Source organism: Patagioenas fasciata, chromosome 1, assembly GCF_037038585.1.
Source record: "Patagioenas fasciata isolate bPatFas1 chromosome 1, bPatFas1.hap1, whole genome shotgun sequence".
NCBI lineage: Eukaryota > Metazoa > Chordata > Aves > Columbiformes > Columbidae > Patagioenas > Patagioenas fasciata.
The window spans coordinates 169,926,849-169,949,319 of record NC_092520.1 but is presented as its reverse complement, the minus strand read 5'-3'; the positions used below and the strand labels follow the sequence as shown (position 1 = coordinate 169,949,319).

At 39.0% G+C, this 22,471-nt stretch overlaps 1 protein-coding gene across 1 annotated transcript; it reads left to right on the top strand.

The window, feature by feature from the left end:
- Nucleotides 1-1,175: 1,175 nt before the first annotated feature.
- LOC139827070 (uncharacterized protein C3orf20 homolog) lies at nucleotides 1,176-15,517 on the top strand. The gene is made up of 7 exons (XM_071803666.1): nucleotides 1,176-1,319; nucleotides 4,133-4,253; nucleotides 5,939-6,067; nucleotides 10,173-10,326; nucleotides 12,535-12,766; nucleotides 13,554-13,655; nucleotides 15,164-15,517. Exons 2-7 carry the CDS (start codon nucleotides 4,149-4,151, stop codon nucleotides 15,459-15,461), a joined length of 1,020 nt encoding a protein of 339 aa, XP_071659767.1. The 5' UTR covers nucleotides 1,176-1,319; nucleotides 4,133-4,148; the 3' UTR covers nucleotides 15,462-15,517.
- The last annotated feature ends 6,954 nt before the right edge of the window (nucleotides 15,518-22,471 follow it).

Sequence of the window (22,471 nt, the reverse complement as noted above, 5' to 3'; positions counted from 1 at the left end):
TGATGGGGCTGTTCACTGGTGTTTGTGAGGCTGCCTGAATTCCCGGCTAAATTAGTAACCTTGTTCATTTCTATCTCAGCTGAGAAACTCAGAAATCAAGGTACGTTTTCTGCTTAGGTCAAACTCATTCTAAATTAATGGAAATCTTGCCAAGGATTCTGCTTAGCCAGAACTAATCAGAGGTGCAATTTTTTTTCCTCCCTCCCTCATGTAAACAGAAAAGAACAAACATCCAAGCTGAAAGAAGTGAGGTTTGACAAACCAATTATTCTCCGGCACTATGGTGATCACAGAGAAGAAACTTTCTTCCAGACATGGAAGGGTCCAACTGATGCGACTGTCACACCAGAGCTGACATATGGGAAACCTCAGATCCCGGTGGTCAAGAAAGCAGACACAGCACAGAGAAAACTGCACTATGGGTTGAATGATGGCTCTTCTTTCATCTAATATCCTTTCAGTATACACAGCATGTGTGAATTCTAGCAAGAGTGTGATGGGTAGTGGGAGAACTACAGTGGAAAGACTCTGACTTCACATGTAGCTGAACAGCTTCCAAGACCCAGCTACATGAAAAAAGAACAATACGTCATTCTTTTGTTTGTTTCTTATCATATTGTATTTGTATAGTACCAGAACCATATCCAGATAGTCAGATTATAAAAACAAAGCCCAGTATGTGTCAGGTGGGTGGACATCCCTCAAAAAGAAATATTCCAAAATGAAAAATGCAGTTACAAGTTAGTGGCATCAAGCTGCAATCCATTTAGAGTATAACCTTGTCTTGAACAAAGATCACTTTATCAGTCACAGTCATCAAACTGGATTAGGAACAGTCTGCTCTGTCACAGAGAAAATCACCCAAGATATTGTGCTTCATAAGCATATTTCAGGTTCCTGTGTTACTTTTGGCCTGTACCACCTATGTTAGCTTAGTCAGGTAGGTGGATTTTGTACTGAGAACTCTGCTCATCCTCCATCCCTTCCAACCCACTTGTTCCAGGAAGGACATGACTGGGTCAGTAGCTTCACTTACCTCAATGCACCTGGACCCAATACCCAGAATAGAAAGCTGATAGTGTTAGTCCCACTGTTCTCTTCAGGAGCACATAACAGAAGCCATAAAACTGGAGAATGATGACAAGTCAATTCCTTGACTCTCATCTTAGCTATCCTTCTGAGTGTCTGGCTGTTTGCCAAAGCTGCTGCAATCTCCCATGTGGGGGTTTCTATACCAACATATTTAGCCCTTCTCCAGATCACTCCATAGTTGGAACTTTCACCCCTTTTGGACATGGCAGCATCTGTCTTCCTAGCAGGTAGGTAGATGCGCTATGAGCAATTGCTTGATCCTGCAAATTAGAGAGAAGACCATGAAGCTATACAAGGATGTGAATGGTGTTCAAAACCATAATAGATGTGATCAAAGTGGTATGTTGTGCAACACAGTTTTTTTTCTGTAGCTTGGAGTCATATCTTAGTTGTATGTCTAACAATGAGTTGGGTTTATTTTGGTTGGTTGCTTTTCTACCCTCTTCACTCAAAAAAGTAAAGCCAGGCACACTCTTTGGTGACCAAACTTTTGTTCAGACAGACTAATAGTCCATTGGAGAATTTGGCATTGGAGAAGACTGACCTTTATATTTGTGGGAAGATGAAAAACACCAGTTTCATCTTGTATGCAGGTCACCTGGAGGTGCAGGAATCTGTTCCCTCTACAAGTCTCCTCTAGGAATCAAATCCCACAATTTTTTTCAAGCAGCCCAAAAGCACTGTGTTCTCTAAATTGCTGAGCTAGATAGGAATCACTTTGAAAATTGAATTCACCATTTGGGAAGCCAGTGCTGTGAGGACAGAATGAACTTTGGCTTACTAGAAAGTTTACACATACAAAAGAGACAGTGGGCAATTGGGAACCAGCCTTCTGACTCCTTTGAATGCATGACATGAGCAGCAGATGGATATTCCACACAGGCAAAATGCAAACACCCTCTTCTTCCCTCCACTCCTGCCACTTCTTAGTGCTTCACAGTGCAGTGCATGATACAAGTTGTAAAAATAGCTGATCAAATGCTGCTTTTTTTACATATTGTTCAATCATCATAATGATTTTCTGTATTAAAAATAATTGGCATTACTATAGAGAAATTTGAGCTACTGACCTAATCTGGAATAATTTACACAAAACAAACAACTCTGTTCTTAAATAATCTTTGTGCCTGGCCACCACCACATATTTGCAGAGTTGTTTGGTCCCTCCCTCTGTTTAAAGGTGTCTGAGTGATTTCTTTAAGTCCCTTCCAGCTCCTTTTTCTATGGCCTGTTTTTAAAAAGAATGGAAATTAAGACTATAGGTGTCTTCACTAGAGTTTAGATGCATGTTGTAAGCAAAGTCCTTTAAAAATTATTGCTTATGGTTTTACATTTTCATCTTGATTCTGTCTCTTTCACTTGGTTTCATTTATTCTGCCAGGTTTGCATTACATCAGAAACAGTTGCAAGGATTTGTTTGGATACTTATCCTTCTGTACAGCTTTCTTACTTTTGTGGGTGGGTCACCTATCTAAAGGCATATAGATTGGTTTGCCTTTAAAACTCTGTCAAACAAAAGCTGTGGGACAAACACTGATATTCTCAATATCATGTGTTGATTTCAAATGCAGTTTTAAAGAGTAGATCCCCACTTGTGGAAAACACACACACAAGTGATCTCCTCTGAAGTTTCAGGCCCACCAGAGCATGTAAATTGAACATCAAATGTTGTCTTCTGGATAATGTTTCTATCTGTTTATATCTCTCTGGATAGTCCTCTGCACCTTTACATCATATGAACAAAGATTATCATTGATTCCTACTTACAGCACAGACTTGCCTTGGTTTTCCTCTTTCATGGTCCTTTAGTGACTTTGGAGTACTCAAAACATCTGGGATCACAATTTCATGCTCTGCAGAGAGGAGCAGAAGCTAAAAATGAGGGACACTTTAACTTGCAGCTGCCTTTATTTGTAAAGAAGTCAAGTTTGTTGGCTTTCCATCCTAAATGAGCTCCTGGGATTCAGAGAACATGTTTTATTGGAGCTGAGCAGAGAAGGATTGTTCAGCTCTTATATAAAAGGACTTTATAAGGAGTTCAATGCCCTCATAGCTAGTGGAAAGAGTTGGTCCTTGTTTATATTAAAAAAAAAAGCCTAGGAGTCTAAAATATTAAATAAAATCTTTTAAAACAATTCTAAATTAGGCTATAAAATCAAGCAGATTTGCTTGTACTCAGCAACCTTGTACTATGGAAAAGAAAGCAAAAATGCATAGAAAATATAAAGTGCAAGCATTAAAATCTCAGGATTCCTGGTGCTTCTTGCTTAATCCTCGTTAATATTTATGTATTTATTTTTCAAAACCCAGTGGAAACTCTATGAAAGCATGTATTTTATTAAAGATTCTGCTGCTGTATTCATTTAAGTTCTGAGAAAAACCAGCAAACCCAGAACTATCCCTAATACTTGAAACAATAAACCCCCGAATTCTCCAATCCCATGTGTCTAGGGAAGACCATCAACACACAGAATCCACTTAAAAAACTTTTGATGATCTGAGGACCTTTTCTATGTGTTTCACATTGTGTGTCTTTCTGCAGGTCACCAAGTGTTCTTTGCTTATGGGTATATAAAAGAAGCATTGGAATACATATTTTTCTTAATAAATGATAAGGATAGAGACATAAAAATGTCCCTGAAACTGTCAACTGAAGGCTTATACATGAATGGCATCTACATGTCATTTTACCTTATTTATTTCTTCCTTTAAATTTATAATAGAATTTGTAGTGGTTTAGAACCCCTAAGAACGTACTAGTACACGGGAATGACATGAAAATAACACCATTTGACACCAGTTTCTTTTTAATTTGAATTATTAAAACAAGAATTTAACCTGACTCTTTTGTCTGTATCACAGGGATAATACTTATACCTGCCTCACAGGCCTGTAGCCTGAGAAAAGCTTGAAGAAGGAGCGGATATGCAAAGTGGCTTTTTAATTAAAGGCTCGTAGATCAAAGAGAGCTTCTTGGATTGCTTAGGTTTTACTGAGGTGCACCAGGAAAAACAGGTTTCATATTTCTGCTTGTTTACAGCAACACCATAACAGTGATGTTTAATCAGGAAGGAGGTCTGGTGACTAATAAAGATGAAGAAATGGTCAGAGAATGGAAATGGCCTTGGGATGGCAAGCTTGCCCAACCAGTTGTAGCACAGGTAGTATTTATTGGTTTATTATACTTTTCTTACAGTTGTTCTTACAATTTTTTTTCCTCTCCCTACATGTTCTGATCTCTCTGAAGTGTCTTAATTGCAAGGAACATGATGCTTACAGATCTTCAACACATTCTTTACAAAGAATGGCTCTCCAAACAGCATCTACATGAGTGGATATCATTACCTCTGTTTTACTCATGTGGTATCTTAGCGAGAAGGAAAAGCAAATTGACTGAAACTGTTGTAGCTCGGGGTCTCAATAAAACAGAGGCCCTGGAAGCATCTTGAAAGAGTCTTTTCCGAGCTTGGGAATATGAACAAACCCTTCCTTATTTTTCTTTCGGGCATGTTCAGTAGCAGGCAGTTGTTTGCCTTACTTCAGGCCTGATCCCATTTCCATGAAAAGTCTCCCACTGCTTTGTGGTTACCAGAGCTGGACCTAACATGCTGCAAAAATACCAGAAACAAAGGTAAAACTTTTGTGACCCAAGTCAGTAAGTGTTCCTTCAGGCATGGAGCTTGTGAACACATCCATTATTTCCAAGGGTTGGATCAAGTGGTGGTTTTGTTTTTATTCCTGACTACCTAATATAGAGGCATACAAGGCACACATAAGGTCCTGACACAATGACAGGTAGCCAAACCCATGCCAAGTTTTTTTTCACTTGGCTTGTGCTACCAGGCTGGCAGCTGACATGAAGGAATAACTTCAAACAAACGGCAGTAAAATTCCTACAGCTGCTACAACTGTTTCATATGGGCAGATATTCCTATTTGGGATTGGACTCTTGTTTTTCAAATCTGCAAGAGTTTGAGACTTCCAAAATATTGCTATGTATCTGCAGTTTTCGTTTTTACAAAGTCTGTAAAAATTAAAGCAGATAATTATCAAAAGAGTTTGGCTTATCCAATACAGATTATAGAATGTGAATTATGTGCTATACCAGATCAATATGACGTTCTTCAAGAGACATATGAAAATGGAAATTAGTTTAGTAAAGCTGTTATTTTTTGCAACATAGTATTTTATTTCAATGGGTATGAGAGTCAAGAGGCTGGAAAAGGCTGGTGCAAACTGTCTTTGGGATTAAATGGAAGTGACTCCAAGTCCCCTGCTCAGTGTCACTGGTGTGCACAGACAATGCTAAAGGCTTTAGTGACCATGATTTTAAGAAAGTAATGTATGTCTCAAAATGCTAATTTTTTACTAGAGACTAAACGTTGTCCAAATCCTGCCCACTCTTATCAGCAACAGTAGTTAAAGGGCAAGCAAGGACTAGAGCTTCCCAAGTCTGCCCATGTCTGAATCCACAGCCTCTGTCTCCAAACTAAACATGGTTTCCTGAGCAGTGTGAGAGGTAGGAGAGTTTCTCAGGTCTTCCTGCTATACAGCATCTCCTTCCAAAACAGGAACAGTCTCAGTACATTTTCTTTGAGTGGGACTCATCCAGAGAAAGGGCTGTGAGCATTCTGTCCACAGTTCTTATATTGCAAGCTGACTTTGCAGGATTCAGATGAGAGTGACAGCGCTAAAACTTGTTTGTAGACTTCAGCCTAGAGTAACTGATCATTCCCTCACCTATGATGTCTTGGATAACCCTTTGAGACTTCAGTCTGCCTCTTCCATCCAAACATAAATATGAAAACTTTGTGGAGTTAGTAAATCTCCTTTTTTGCTCTTTCAGGTTAATGAATACATCACAGTGAGGATTGCAGGGCGCTTTGCAATTAGTTTGGTCTACAAGTGGCAACATGAAAGTGTGTGCTTGTCTTTGTCACCGCGGCAGGATGCGGCTCTTCCACAGTTAGAACTGGTATGTCGTAACCACTACGGTATTGCATTTTATGAAGGCCCTTAAAAACTATTATTTGCTCTGCAAAATCTGGAATTGATGAGCTTTTCCATAAAATACACTTCTCAAGTGTAAGTTTGGTAAGTGCAATGCCACAGAGTGATCAAGTAAGAGCTTCTAGAGATAAAATATAAATTCCAGAGGATTTATGCCACTGTCCACGTACTGTAGGCTTGGCCCAAAGGGACAGTTATTTTATGTACTGAGATCCTATTTCTGCCTTTTTTTTTTTTTCTGGCTGATTTCCTTAATTGTTCAATGAATTACCTTTTTCACAACTTTTGGTGATTAAGTCCCTATCACTCTACATCCAGTGTTTTTAGGTGCAGCTGTAACACAGATGAATCTTCATTTTTGCTCCGAAAGAATAGTTAAATATTACCTGTAATTTATCTAGACTTCTCTGGTCTACAAGATAGACTACTAATTGCATTGACAGCCCATTCTGAGGTAGGTGTAATTTATTGTGCTGTAGGTGGGGGTACTGGATGAAGCCTCAAGAAATCCTGGTCCAAATCTTTCTGGTGCTCACTTCCATGCAGTGAGCTGGCTGTCCAGCTATGTTAATCATCCAACCAAAACCCTACATCTTTACAGCAAATGCCATCTCATAGTTCAGTTGAAATACACTGTTTGTAAAACAGATTTTTAATGTGATTTTTGAGTCAGGAAAAAGATGATAGTTATGAAACAGTTTTTGGAAAAGCAGAAGAAATCTATGATCCAAGTAAAACAAAACCAAAATTCTATTTGCTCACAGTTCATTTCTTTCTTCTTGTTACATAGAAAAACATTTAGCCTAGAAAAAGCACACATTGCAGGTCTATAAGAGGTGCATATATATATATATATATATATATATATAATTAAGAGAATTTAGGTTAACTCCTGAACTCTTGAGAAATTGAATTTGTTGGAGTTATTAAGTGGCATTTTATAAGAGAGTTTCACAATGTGTGACTCATAGGCTTAGATGTCAGAACACAGTCCATTAAACTACTACACATCGTTAGCAAAAACCCCCCAACTTCCTACTCACAGACCTTTCTGCTTAGGTGGGAAAGGAAACATTCTAAATGAAGGAAGATAAAAGTAGTAAATTAACATATGCAAAGTCTAACCTATTTTTTATTTGTTTGGAAACAAGTTGAATCTGCGTTTCATAAGCTGGACCTTATTTTTAAAAAAAAAGTTTGGCAGTTCTTTGACTAAAAGAGATTGAGAAGCTCTTAATGCCTTCTTAATAAGATGTAATCCCGCTGTAACACTGGGATGAAAAACAATAACTTGTTCCTTCTAATTCTGGAAATGGCTGGGCCGTGACAATAATAGAGCAACTCCTGAGTCCTTGTAAGACTACCGTCTGAAATGCCACCAGAAAAAGCCTTCCTGCACAGAAGAATGGAGAATTTTAGCCTCTCTCAATGTAGAACTAGGGAAGATGAAGCATCACGAAGAATTAGCTGGATATCTTTCCCTGGTGGAATTGAAAGGGTCACTGTTCTGAGTGACTACAAGGAAACAGGGAGAATTGGTATAGCAGGAATAAGTCTTTTGGCTCCTTCACACCATTGAGCAAGTGTTTAGAATTTATACAATTCTCAGTTCAGATCTACTTCTTTATACACAAACCCTTCCTTGACACAGCAATGAGGTGGAAAATTTGACTTTAAGAGGATTTGACTTCAAATGGCTGACATAGCAAATTCCATCTGGAAAAAAAATATAGAAAATATGACAGATAGCTAAGGTCTGAGTCAGAGAGAACCTGTGTTTTCACTCACTCTACTGGCACAAGGGTGTGTCATTAAAAACCTATGAAGAAGGTATGATCAGAAGCTTTTATTGAGTCATTTTAGTTTGATTGTGGGTCTGTGCTAAGACTCTGCATTGACTCATTAAGAGATAGCCCAGCAACACACGCCAGATGTATATAGTAATCTGTGATCTTATTGTCCTCTCTTCTCAAAGCAGATTTGCATCATTTTAAACACTACTGGTCCAAAAAAACAATTATTTTGAAAGGTCAGACTTTTTTGAAAATTGATATGAGAAGGTGACATTTGCTTGCATCAGAATATCAGCTGTAGTTAGTGGCATTTTAAATACTTGGATCAGGTTTTTCATTATAGATTAACTGACAACACCAAAAATGGTCTAAATTTTAATGTACATCAGCGTTTGTCTTTGTACTTTGCCCTTGTTTCTTACTAATGAAAATTATCTTTCCTCTGAATTTAAACAGTGCTTCTTACAGTCAACAAGAATCTCTGTCTCTCAATTAATCTTTTTCTTCCAAAAATCAAATCACCTCCTTTCATAGCAGTCAAAATAGCTCTAATTTGTTTTCAGTCATCAGCAACCCAAAGAATTAAAGACACTGCAGTGTAAAACCTCATAAAACAACAAATATTTAAATGCCACACAATGAAAACTGTGAATCATTAAAGCAGAAGTGATGAATACTCTCTTTAAAGCCAGTTAAAGCATACTGGGAATTTCTCTTTCTTTGAGTGGTAGATTCTAAGACTAATACATTTATTTTTGAAGTCCTGTTAGCCTCTGCCTTCATGTCAGTCTATGCTCTCTATGAAGGTTCTTCACCTGCACTAGGCATGGTCACCATTATGAAGAGTTGGAAAGCAGACAACATAATCCACATCCTGCTGCTGGCTACACCTTTAGAAACCAGTTAATCATTTCACCACTTTCTGCCCTAAGTAAGAATAGCATAATCAGAGATCATTAAAACCAGATATCTTGCCACCACTGTCACTTAGCTGTTCACTTGCATCTGTATTTTCTACCAGCAGAAAATTCTTTTCTTCAAAGCTGAGATAATTTGGACAAACTACTGGAAATCTAGAGGAGATTAGTGCTAATTCTGAGAAAATTATTCTGATTCTTGTCTCTCTGTCTGTCAGATATGTTTAGCTACAGAGACTTGGTATTAGTTTATTCTGAAAGGGCTACGTATGATCCAATTTGCAGGAACAAATCTGAAAGAGAATGAGGAGATTTAAATTAATAGCCACACTGTGGCCTGGTAGAATCTGCAACATTTTTAGAGAATACAGAATGTTAGCATGCAAACTAAGATTTAATTTAAAAAAAAATTAATTTTTGGTGAGTAAGATGATAAATTGCAAGTAAAGAAACAGGTCTTAGGCTGATTTTGATTTATACAAGAAATTAATAAGACTGAAATCTGCATAGAGTAGAAAATACACTTAGGTCTTAACTGTAGAGAATCCTACAGCTCTGGAGAAGAGTGGATTGTCTGGTTTCTACTCCAATTTAAAGAATTAGGGAAACAAAAATTAACCACAGTAGTCCCATCATAGTAGTCCTTTTGTCTGAAAAAAAATAATCTCAAGGGGCACAATATTTAAAATGTTCATTTTTAATTTAAGGGTATTTTGTTTGAGGTATGAGTAGAGATTCTGTGTGGAATTAACTTTATATTGATTTGAGGTTACATTTATATTTTTCATAGGGGCCTAACTGTCTTAGTTGTTAATTCTCATTTTCTGTACTTACCAAGGGCTCTTTCAAACATACACTGATGTATGACTTATCATTTGTAAAATATTATTACACATATCACACTGTTACTACGTATATTCAGAACAAATTAAAGCTGGAACTTTTGTTTGGAATGCAAAATTTAAAAGGTTTTCGATTCAGTGAAAAACGTAACAGTTGTGTCTGCTTTATGCTTTTATTTTAATAGTGCAAAGTGCTGTTTTCTTTAGCTACTGAAGTTTTCATGAGCCCATCCAAGCAGACAAATACTAACATCATCTGCTCTGCTTTTCAGTAATTATAGTTTCCTTTGTCCAGGCTAGAGGGGGGCAGGATTCACTATTGCAACTATTCTCCAGCAATGGTTGAATTGGCTAAAAAAGTTTCTTTTAAGTTACACTTCGTTCTATCAATAACTTGTGCTCAGAAGGTGTTTGTATCTCTGAGGCATTTCATAGTGTTATGCCTGCATCAGCAACATTAAACACCAGATGGAATCGTAAAGTTCTTTAATTTGTTTTTCCACTGTCATTTTTTAAAGCCAAAGTTGACAGAGCAGTTGATGAAAAACGAAGTTCTAGAGGCAACTGAGAGCCACACAGATGACATCGTTGCAGCCAGAGACCTGAGGAATTTGCAGAGGAAGATCTGGAGCATTGTGGATGACTGGATGCAGTATTATCGCACAGCCCTAGGTCAGGCACACCAGAAAGCAGCTGGGGATGTGGTTTTATGAGCTTGTTTCTATATAAGCCTGACACTGCTGGCTCGAACATTGAGCTAGAAGGGAGGCCAACGGCCAACCTGTTACTCAAATTGGTGAGAAAGTACTTGGGGTACATAGTTCCTCTGGGGTCAACAGATATGTCCGTGCTGAGTGTTTCCATACAGCCAGGCAGGTGCTGAAGAAGCCCACTCCACAATGGAGAGCAGCAGAGCTGCAGCAGCACCACTGCCTTCAGACTGATCAGTCCCACAGGGATTGGGCCATTTAGCATAGATGGAGCAGCATGTTAACGTGTTGTACTATTCCCAGTGCCAGGGTGACACCCCTGCAAGGCGCTGCACCGAGACAGACACATTGACTTGGCCAGGGATCGCTGCAGTGAGGTGCAGTGCACAGTACAGACATGCCTCAAATGAGGCCTTAAATGGCCTCAAGTTGCACCAGGGTAAGTTTAGACTGGATATCAGGAAAAAATTCTTCACAAAAAGGGTTGTCAGGCATTGGAACAGGCTGCCCAGGGAAGTGGTGGAGTCACCATCCCTGGAGGTGTTTAAAAGGCATTTAGATGAGGTTCTTAGGGACATAGTTTAGTGCTAGATTTAGGTTAGGTTATGGTTGGTCTCAATGATCCTGAGGGTCTCTTCCATCTGAAATTATTCTATGATTCCATGATTCTACGCCCTGTCTAGATCCTTGAGATATATTTGGGCTGAACAGACAGTGGATTCCAGTCCTGTACTAAGGAAACTACTGGGGACAATGGGACAGGTGGTGACCTCTCTGATTCCCTGCTTCCCTGGTAGTGCAGCTTTTGTTAATATAGCACTGTGGAGATGGAGGAATAAAGTTTTGGAAAAGAGGAGGAAGAAAAGGTGTGTAGTAACTACTAACCCGTTTTGAAGACTGTTGCTCTACATGCATTAGCTATAACATTTAAATGGACTATCTGATAACATAATCCACTGTGAGTTCATGTAACTCCTGACAGCCAAGCCTGAGGAGAAGGCTAATATAAACTTGATTTCAGCCTTGAATGGAATGAAATTGATTTAGAGCTCATGCTGGTGTATGACATGCCATGGCAATCATTCTGTGCATGCTTGATACATAAAAGCTTCCTTAATAACAAAACAAAAGCTGTAAGAACGCACTCTAATTGTCACTGCCTGAATTCTATATCTTTACTGGTAAAATTAGCAAAATATACATTCGATACATTGGAGTCCTCCTATGGGGAAGACAGACTGAGTGTCGCAATGTTCCTTTCGCAGGATTCATTTTCACTCTTCTAACTATTTCAACAACATTGTCAACACTAATAATTTTTTCTTGTGGATTGCAATCTAGCCACCAGAAAAACTTCCAACCTGCCAATTATTTATGCTTAATCTAACAGTAGATAACTGGTTCTGGGCAGGAAGAGGGAGGTATAAAAGGGTGAGGATCAGATTTACCATCTACCACCTGAGTTTAGACTTTGGTCAAGGGAGGTGATCCTTTCTGCCCTGCTTAGCACTAATGGGGCCATAGCTGGAATACCGTGTACAGTTTTGGGCTCGCCAGTACAAAAGCGACATGGATATACTAGAGACAGTCCAGTGAAGGGCCATGAAAATGGGTGAGGGACTGAAACATCTCTCCTATGAGGAAAGGCTGAGAGATCTGGGACTGTTCAGCCTGGAGATGAGAAGGCTTGGGGGGAATCTTCTCAGATTATGTAAATACCTGAAGGGAGGATACATAGAGGATGGAACCAGGCTCTTTTCAGTGGTGCCCATTGACAGGACCAGGAGCAATGGATACAACCTGAAACACAAGAGATTCCCTCTGAACATCAGGAAACACCTTTAACTGAGAGGGTGATCAAGCACTGGCACAGGTTGCTCAGAGATGTTGTGGAGTCTCCATCCTTGGAGATATTCAAAAGCCATCTGGATGTGGTCCTAGGCAACCAGCTCCATGTAACCCTGCTTTAGCAGGGGGGCTGGACCAGATGACTTCCAGAGGTATCTTCCAACCTCAAACATTCTGTGATTTTGTAATTCTGTGATAAACTTTCAGGATTGCCTTTCCAGTTTGGATCACACAGCACAAGCTACATTTAAAAGTGCAAAACCACTGTTACCAAATCAGGGCCTACTTTGTCACTGATTTCAGCAGTGGTGGTGTATTTCAGGAATTGATCGCATACGCCTTCAGAAAATGTCTGACCTTTCTCTGCAACCCTTAAGGAAGGGCATAACTCAGTCTGCAGGTGCACTCCCAGTGATCTTGGACTTGCAGAGATCTCAAGGGAAGAGGAAAGAGAACAGCCGAGTTCCCAAGTCAGAAACTCCTCTCCTCCTAGATGAAGTGCAGTTGGCTCCTCCTTGCAGCATGCAGCAGGAACCATGCTCTCATCCTTTCAGGTAAATAAGGGGGACAAAGGGAGGAGATGAAAGAACTACTTTTCCCCCAAGTCATAAGTCGCTGAATGGTTCTTTTATAATCACTTACTTATACCACACAATAAGAATTTACATCCTTTTTCCGTGAGATGTTATTATCAGTACCTCAGAGCCTTCATATATCCCTGTATAATACTCTAAAAGCAGCATGAACAATGAAGCAGCAGTTGAGAAAGTTTGGAAAAATGCGTATAGAAAATCTTGAAGTACTACTTCAGGAAATAAGATTAACTTTATTATTATTATCAGTCACATTTGTGATAGTAGCATCCAAAAAACTTTGTGAGCAATGCCTCCCTATACCAGCGTTTATGAAGATTCTAACCCCATGTGTCATGCACTTGACTGATGCTCTGCTCTTCCAAGTGCCACCATCTGCCAATTATGCAGAAAATCTGAGCTTCAGACTTGCTTTCTAAGAGTTTTTGTAGAGTCATAGTCACACTACTTTGTTTCACTCTTAGAAATATGTAAGGGAACTCAGAGAAATTGAGGGAATATTGTTTTCAGCATCTTTCCCATGTCTTTGCCTTTTCAAGTACAAGACATTCTGTATTTGATTTCAAATTACCTGTTAGACAAATGTCTTTTTATTCAGTCCATTAAGGCAAAGAGGTTTGCAATAGCCTGAGTCAGGTATCTGAAACCTGACTTCATCTGTCCATGGCACACCTTGCTAATGTAAGATGCTTGCCTGTTTTGTTTTGACATTAAACACTTACTTACTTGCTGTTATTTTCTCATACAGGGCTCATGTTTTACTGAATAGCAAAACCAAATCAGAGGAACTGCATATGACTCGGTTCAATTTAAATAACAGAAGGAATGTACTGGATGTCATTAATTCATGGTAAGGAAATTGAAGCTAAGATTGGGCAATGACAGCTCCAGTGTAAACATTGATGGTGGTAGTTTACTAGCAGTTCATTTCTGGATATGATTAAGTAGTTCACCTATGCCTACAAGCCATTACACCATTGCACAAGATGCATTGCATGCAGATCAAAAGTATTAGTAACTTTTCAAGCCTAAGTAATCCACAACTGCCATGCATGCTGTGCCGGCAGTATCTCATAACAGGAAAACAAGGTGACACGATTTCTCCTGTATTTTTGGTTTGTATTTTTGGTTCCCTAGTGTCTTTGAGGCAAGTTTGCTTTTGGTGGTTCCCTTCATACAGGTGAATGCTTTTCAGTGCTTTTTTACAAATTCAGCAGTGACTGAAAACAAGCGCAATTAGAGGAACAAACTATTTTTAATTTCATATGACTAGTCTGTAGCTCAACTAAAAAAGTAAAAGTTCCATTAAGCTAAAGTATTTTATAATTGCTCCTAGTATGCTGAAATTGTAATCTTATTTTACATAAATGTGAAGCTGAAAACCAAAATTTTGCACATCCTCCTGTTGTCTGTGAGGTCACTTCTGGTCTTTTTTCCCTGATCTATTTATTTTAGATTTCTTTCCTTTTTCCTTGTGGTCCCACCAGCACAATATGGCCCCAGCAAACATCTAATTCAGGTCAGCGCTCCTCATAGCTCTCTCTGTTTTAATGCTTTTCTCTTGAAACAACCATTTAGGGATTGATGCAACATCCTCAAATACAGCAACAATCTTTCTGTTAGCTTCAGAAGGCCATGAGGGAGCCTCTGGTGCCCTTTAGAGTCTCTTATTTTTTCTTTTTTCCTGGTCCAAACCTCTCATAGGATTTGCTTTCACTATGAGGAAGTTGTGTTCAAAAGATCCCATCGCTTAGAACTGTGTGGCAAGTTCTTACTTATAACATGATGTCATCACTGAAAGTGTGAAAGATAAGGCTCTGGAACCTGGCACTTCGGCTGCCTGCTTTACATGACCAAGCAACCTGCAGATCCCCCCTAAAATGTCAAAGGACTTCTCAAACACATTAGTCTTGAGCGCACTTGTGAAAGACAACACCAACACAAGTACATACACATTAATATAAAGCGAGTATACTACCATCAGCTATCAGGCATAAGAGGTGCCAATGAGACCTTCACATAATTAGGGAGTAGCCTTTGAAGTTTGCCCTTGGCTGCTACCAAAGCCAGCATGGCTCGCTCAGCTGGTTAGAGCACATCCCTCTTTCTCCTCTCGTCTGGGTGTCAGGGGCTGTGATTTGGCAGAATCCAGGAGCTCCACAACACTCGTGATTGCATCAGACCTTAAGAAATACCTGAAACACTTAGATGACTGCACACCTCAGATAACAGAGGATGACTGGGCCTAGGCCTGTCATTTCTAGAGATGATTTGAAATGGTTCTTCAATCTGTACATGATTTATTTGACAATCTAACTTGCTAACACTTTGCCCCGTATTTTCTCTTCCTCATGACAGGGACAAGCTGTGGGGCACATCCCAGGCTGCTTGTCCTGCTGTGCTTCGAAGAGTTATGATGGGGGAGGAAGGGAAGACATGCAAGTGTAGTAATCATCGGATTCCCTATGTGTCAGATCTGGAGTATGATCACCTCATTAACAATAAGATGTCCTCTAATGAACAGATTATAGTGGTCTGTGTCTCGTCTTCACAAACAAACGAAGATCAAAGTGAAGACGAGATAGAGCAGCTGTACGAACGAAAGAACAAGAACAGAAGCATGCCTTGTGCTCAGGTGGGTTTTCTCAGACAATAGATAGTTCTTTCCAACACATGGATGAAAACTTTAAAAAGTATTTTTGGAATTATTTTGTGTTTGTCTGGTTGCTAAAGTATCTGAAAGGTTGTCTCACCAGAAATGTCTAACTGGCACCAATTCCAAATATGTGTTCTACAGGAAATTTAATGTTAAAAAAATACTTCCCAAGTAGGAAAAATGTCTGGAAATGTTAGAGTTTCCTACAAAAGGGGTATTTCAAAACAAATTGTTTCTGAAAACTAAATGTTACTTGAATCTGTATCTTTGAAGAAGGAGTAAATCTCTATTCCCAACCCAGAGGAATTTATCTATCTATTTATTTATTTATTTATTCTGGAACAGATGAGGGAGTAACCCTGAATAATCCATTGGTGTAGAGCAAGAAACTCAAACACTGATTAAAAATCGGGAGAACTGGGTCTTATGGACCTTTCTAGCTATGTGGCACAATACCAGGAAACCTAGAGGCAGCGTGTGTGTGTGTGTGTGTGTGTGTGTGTGTGTGTGCGGCTACCATGGCCTTGCAGGCCGGAAAGATTAGTAACCACAACAATCTGTTGCATCAGTTGAGCAGAAATCTGTGATTTGGTAGCAGTGTGACAAAGTATCTCTTCTTTTGTTGTTGAAACATTTTGGCTTCTAGGAATCAGCACTTTCTAGTAAAGGTGAATGAAAAAAATACCACACAAAAACATGCTGATAGAAAATTTCAAACCAGCTCATTTTCTTTACAGTATAAACTTAATGAGTAGTGATTTAATACAAATTTTGTCCTGACATTCATGTAGCCAAACACTAAGGCAACAGACAACACAAAGTATCTTTGTGTAAGTCTGCATCTAGAAGGACTGGAAATATGAGTAAGTTAAAGTTTGGAAGGGCAGAAAAGCAAACAATAGGTGATACGATAAACACTTTAAAACAAGGAATATTTTTTTGTTTCAGTTCGCCCTGGACATTGTCTATTGTTACAATTACCTGAAAAATTCTCAATAAAGCTAACTGTGGAAGTGGTAGTAGAGACTCAAGGAGCATTTTTGTCATCTTGACATAGTGGGCACAACAGTAAACATCAGTGACTGCTGTATTCAAAATCTTCCTCTATCAGTAGACATTAGTGGAGCTGCACCCAAATGAAAATGTTAAGAGGATTTGCGACTGCGTAGATGCGGCTTCAGTACCAATTAAGGCGTTAAAATGACTTCTTTCACTATGTCTTATTTATCTATTCCTTGAGAAACTGGTCATACAGCAACTATAATTTCTGATTTACATTTGAAAAAGTTAGCATAGAAGGGGTCAAATTCTGCTCTTCATCAAGTCTTTGGAAAAACTCCCATGCATTTCAGCACCAGCAGGTTTTTTTAGTCCAAGAAGCAAAGGTTAAATCTGAATTAAATATCGACATTTTATAAAAGGGGAAGAGAAAGAAAGTAAGGGTGTTTTCAGACCTAAATTTTCATCTTGTTGTTTCTTCCTGGAAGCCTGACCCAAAAACCTGTTTGGTAAATCACTGGAAAAAAGGCTTGTGTGTTGCCCCCTTGTCACACAGTGTGGTCTTGTAGTTGGTTCCTGTCCACTAATGGCAGAAGCACAAGACTTTTGGAAGCCAGGATTCCAGAGGATTTTGACAAATCTATGAGGACGTTGCATGAGTAGCCATGAGTAGCTACCACCACTGTTCTTGTAGCTATGAAGTCTAGTCTTATATATCAGAGGAGCTGTTTTTAAGAAGAGAGAGGTATGCCCACAAAGAGGAACTGAGAAATTTAGAAGCCTGTGTCATGAAAATTACAGTGTAAAGAACAATTGCTACCTGGTCTGAAAGATAATTCAGCTGAGTTCATAGCAACTTGTTTAGAAGGAATTTTACTAGTTCAACTGGTCAGGAAAAAATTACCAGCTATTTAATTGTATAATTGTATTTCCCTTTTTGCTTCAGGGTTGTCTGGATTCCTTTCGCCTCCTCAGATACGACATCACTTCTGCAGATGCATTTACTGATCATAAAGGTTCCTTACTGGAAAAGAGACATAATGTAGTTCCTGGCATGTTTTTGGTATGTTAAAACTCTTCCAGTCAATTATTTAACTCTTCATGTTATTACTGTGATCTTGTTACAAATGAGTGACTTCGGGATTGCCAAAAGTCATGAGTATTTGGGCCATCAGGAGAGCGGAATGCTCATCTTCTTCAGGAGTACTGACTAGTGTCCCAGCAGCCCCAGCTCTTCTTTATTTATTAGCTGTTCAGGATTTACAATGCTCAAGTCATTCTCATTCTACCTGCAAAGGGCAAGAAGAACAGGCTAGTTGCCACAGCATCAGAAAAGGAGCATGATTTCTTACTTTAGGCTTCATAAGTTAGATCTATCCATCTGTGTATGCACTTTACCTCACTCCTGCTTAATCTGTGGCAAAAAGTCTTCAGGCACATCACACAACAGTATGTTTCAGGCTTCAGAAAAAGACAAAAACTTCTGTTTTCCAACATTCTGAGCAGTACTCTTTGCAAATCAGGAAAAACATGCACTTAAGTCAGTTTTAAGTACTTACAGAGGTTTCAAATGTTGTCTGAAAACACAGAATTTCTTGTAAGGGATTAATTCGTAGTGTTTTATCCTATTGATGCGTTGCATGCAAAGCACACATGAAACATTTTGAAATACATTACTGTTGTAACACTGTGAAGAGAGGATTCTCTAGGTCTTGTTCACCTCTGTTGACAAGCTGTTATTAGACTAAGAAAACACAATCTTGTATTGAATCACACAGAATTGCATGATAACTGGATTTTAATAATCCCCTCATCTTTCCGTAAAAAACAGCACAAACACTGTTTTGCTTGGTTATTTTAGTTACTTTATCCCAGTAGGAGAGAGCACCTGCTAATTATTGTTTAGTTATTCTTTGTCTACTTCCCAATAACAGTGAGGAACAAGTACTGCTTCCTGTGTTTGCTCTGCGTATTTTTAGTAGTGCCCATGGCATTAGAACAGAGGACCTTTCAAACATCATCTCACCTTAACTACTGTAAAATTAAGGCTATTTTTGTCAGTTAGGGACGAGCTATTCCTGCAGAACGAAAACCTTCTCTACATGACACGCACCTGTGATCAACTCTTCTGTCCACTGGGTGACACCAGCAGCCTACCCGACATTGCTTAGCCGTGTATAATAGTACCACAGAACACATGTCCTGAAGAACATTAAATTCGTAACCACGTAGCTTCTTTTTACGTAGTAATGTTAATAACATTTTCTTTCCTTTCTGATGGAAAAGTGATATAAATAAATAGGAAAAAAATGCAGAAAAACCAAAACTTCTTCCAAGCCTGCAACATGTAATTTACAAAGCTGAAGGAGACAAAGTGGAAAAATACTCTGTAAAATATGCAACAAACTGAGGGTCTGTTGTAGAAAAAGATAGAGATTACATGTTTTAGTGTAAATGACCCACGGTTGATGAAAATGATGGTTAACAGCTCTGAATAATCCAGGTAATCCATTTCAGAGATGCAGTTTGATTATCTTCCATGTTACCTTTTTGCATTCCCATATGGAACTTGTTTTTGAAAGAAAAATAAGGACAAAAGCATTTTTTTGTGTGTGTGACTGATTAACTGATTAGTCCTTAAAACAGCTCATAAACTACTTTCGGTTTTAAAATAATTTAAAGACATTCTAAAGTGTATGGTTGGAGGTTTTTGGTTTGTTTGTCTGTTTACGTGTAATTCACTGGTACAAAGATTAGCCACCGGTACAAGCTCAGTTTCAGTCATTACCCAGATACAGACAGAAAAGATGCATGAGGAGTAAAATCTGAAACCTTATTAGCATGTCAGCATGGTCTTAATTACTGTTTTTTTAAAGCTGAAGGGTAAAGGCAAGGTGGCTAGTTCTTTTGCTTGAACAAGAAACTACCCGTTGTTTAAGGAAGAATGGAGTCTGTTTTCAGAAGGAATGTGTTAATAGGCCTTTCTATCAGTACTCCTAATGTCTCTCAACTGACAAGTAATCAGTCCAAGCAAACAGCAAGTCCGGAAGGTATGAGCCTATTTCACCTCGTTACAAGCTCTACACCCTTCAAGTGAGACACTGAACATCCTATACAGATGGAGCCTTCTTCGCGGTTCCTAGAGAGTTATTCAGTCCATCCTCAAGCAATTCCCAATCAGACTCACTCAGCTGTTACCATGCTCAGGCAGAGCGGTTTAACCTACCAACAGGGGCAGCAGCAATCCAGAACAGTTTCCCTGGCCTGGCTTTGAAGGGTAAGACTTGACCAGGGTCCTATGCATCTTTTGTGGACCAGGGGGCACTAAGGAAACCTGCCGGAGGTAGCAGCTCCAGCTCTCCTTATGTTATCTGCATGCAGAGGTCACTTGCAAAGCCCAGGAGAAAGATAAGAAGCCTTCAAATGCAACTCTACTAGAAGTCACAAATTGGAAAGGGCCATTATCATTTCCAGGGCAGCTCAAAAGCAAAATAATAGATAACTTTCAGAAGTTCTGGAACCTAAAATAGGCTGTGGTTATTTTCAGTAGGACAACAGCACGACCTCTGCTGAAGAACAAGGATTGGCCTGATTGCAGTTTAGAAGCAATAAGCATTAAGAATGAAGTCACTACATGTAGGGTAGAATACAACTCTCATCTTTTTGTAGTTCTGAAAAATCTGTCATGTGTGAGAGATGACGAAATTCCAGGTCGCGTGGCTTGTTCAGAATGCTCAAAGCTGATCATAGAGTGTTCCAGAGGGATCGTGCAATGCAGTTGGTGTATGAAAATCACTATCAATAGGTGCAGAGTCATTCACATAGGGGGAAAGAATCATAATTATTTATACAGGTGCAAAGATGGACACAAAGCTCTTCACAGTGGAGTAAGAGGTCTAAGACTTGTTCATTGACATTCCCCTGTAAACTTCTGATCAGTGCTCTGCAATGGTCATAATGCAAGCAGAATGTTAGTTAAAGGGTAAATAAAACATTCCTGAGATTCTGGTACACAGCACGTGACTGTCCTCACCACATCTCAAAAAAGGATATAATGTGGAATGGCTGTTTGTGTAAGGAAGGACTAAACAGGGTAGTTTACAAAACAGACTAAGGCGAGATACAAGAAAGCTTTATAAAGCAAAAATGGTGTGGCAAAGGAATAAGAAAGAATTATTCATTGTTTCTTAAAACAGGAATGGTCAGGCACCAATGAAGAGATAAGCAGCAGCTTTAAAACAAAAGGAAGTTCTTTTTCTCACAGCACATCATTAAATTGTGGAACTCTTTGCCACAGGATGTTGTGGAGGCCAAAAGCCTAAGTGTGTCCGAAGTGGAATGAGATACATTCCTGCAGGGTAGCTCCACTGGCAGATATCAAACGTAGTGGCCCAAACACAGCTTTTGGTTGAGGAAATCCCTGAATTTTTAACTGCTTATGGCTGCGATGGGTCAGAAAGAATAGGATTTTCTTATAAATGCTCTTACACTCCTTTCCCAGCCTCCAGCCACTTGCAGGGACAGGATGCTCGACAGGTTAGAGGAGCCTTTGATTTAATCCTGCACAGCTGCTTTTACACCAGTACGTGCAAGGTTGTTGCTTTAATTTGGATAAAACTTTAATAGAAGGATTAGGGGGGAGAATGCAGAGTTCATGAGAAGAAGGTTCTTTGCCTCTGAAATCATCTTCAGCTGAATATACCAAAGAATTTTATATATATTTTAATTTGTAAAGCTTCAATAAAGCAAAAGTAATGTTGCCAGGAAGGGAAAGTCTCTCTCAAACTGTGTAAAAATAGGATTAAAAGTTTCCTTAATTTTACGTGCTTTCTTCTTGAGGCAGATAACTGATTTCCTCTGGTCCTTGGGAATTTCCTCAGATGATCAGGAAAAAAACTTCATAATGAAACACAATTGGCCCCTGTGTCTAATGAAGCAAAGGCTATCCTTAGTAAGCTTAGAAAGACAGAACCCATCCTTAATTTCCTACTAAAATAACTGCTCTTCAGCTAAATAAATACAAGTGAGTTTAAGAGAAGGAATTCATGGCTTCAAAGAAAAGGAATTAAGTTCAAGTTTTAGTGAATGTATTAGGCAAGAAGGAAATGTTGTAAGATATTAAACATTTGCTTTTAGACAGCTTTCTATATAGTCTTTTAGATGCCTCAAGGAAATGGTTTTACAGAAGCATTACAATAATGCAGTTGCTCCCAGGGGCAGTTGCTTCTCTCTGATCATGCATGTATTTCCTGCCATACCGACAATCCCTCTCCCTCCCCCTGCCCCCTGTCTAAAGATCTTCAGCCAGGACTTGATTCCTGTGCCTTCGAAATGTTGGGAGTTGTGTGTTTGAGGGGCAGGAGGCAGAAGGGAACCAAGTTTTTGTTTTTTTTTTTTTCCAAAAAAGTGTCTTTTCAAAAGTGTTGTGCTGTGTTAAAAAACAAAACAAAACCCAAACCAAACCAAACAACAAATAAACAAAACCACCAAACATTCCTGCTGTTTTCTTTCCCATAGGATTTTCAGTCCTCTCTTTTCAAAAGTAGATGCTTTTTCTGTTTCATTTACAAATGTATAATCATACATTATTTGTGAAGAAACTACTAGGATAACAAACATGTGAACCTAAAATAATAAAGCAGGGTGTGCTTATATACACACACTGGTGGAAGACCATCACATTCCAGTATAAGAATGAATTTAAGCCAATATACTTGCTTTCATCCTTCAGTGCTGTACTCCATGGAAAGATGGTTCAATATCGTGAGAGACAGCTGAGGGAAACTGGCATTGAATGATTAAAATTCTAGATTTATAATAATCTCTGGATGTGACTGAGTGCTAGCAGCACCATTCTTAAAGATTGCATTTTCCAATTTCTGAATCATGTCAGACTGACACTGTGATGCAATTGCTGTCCCAAGAAACTGGGTTCTGTCACCCAGTGTGCCAAAAAAAAAAAGGCCAAATTGTAGCACACAGAGACGAGATATTGTTTATTACAGAGTTGT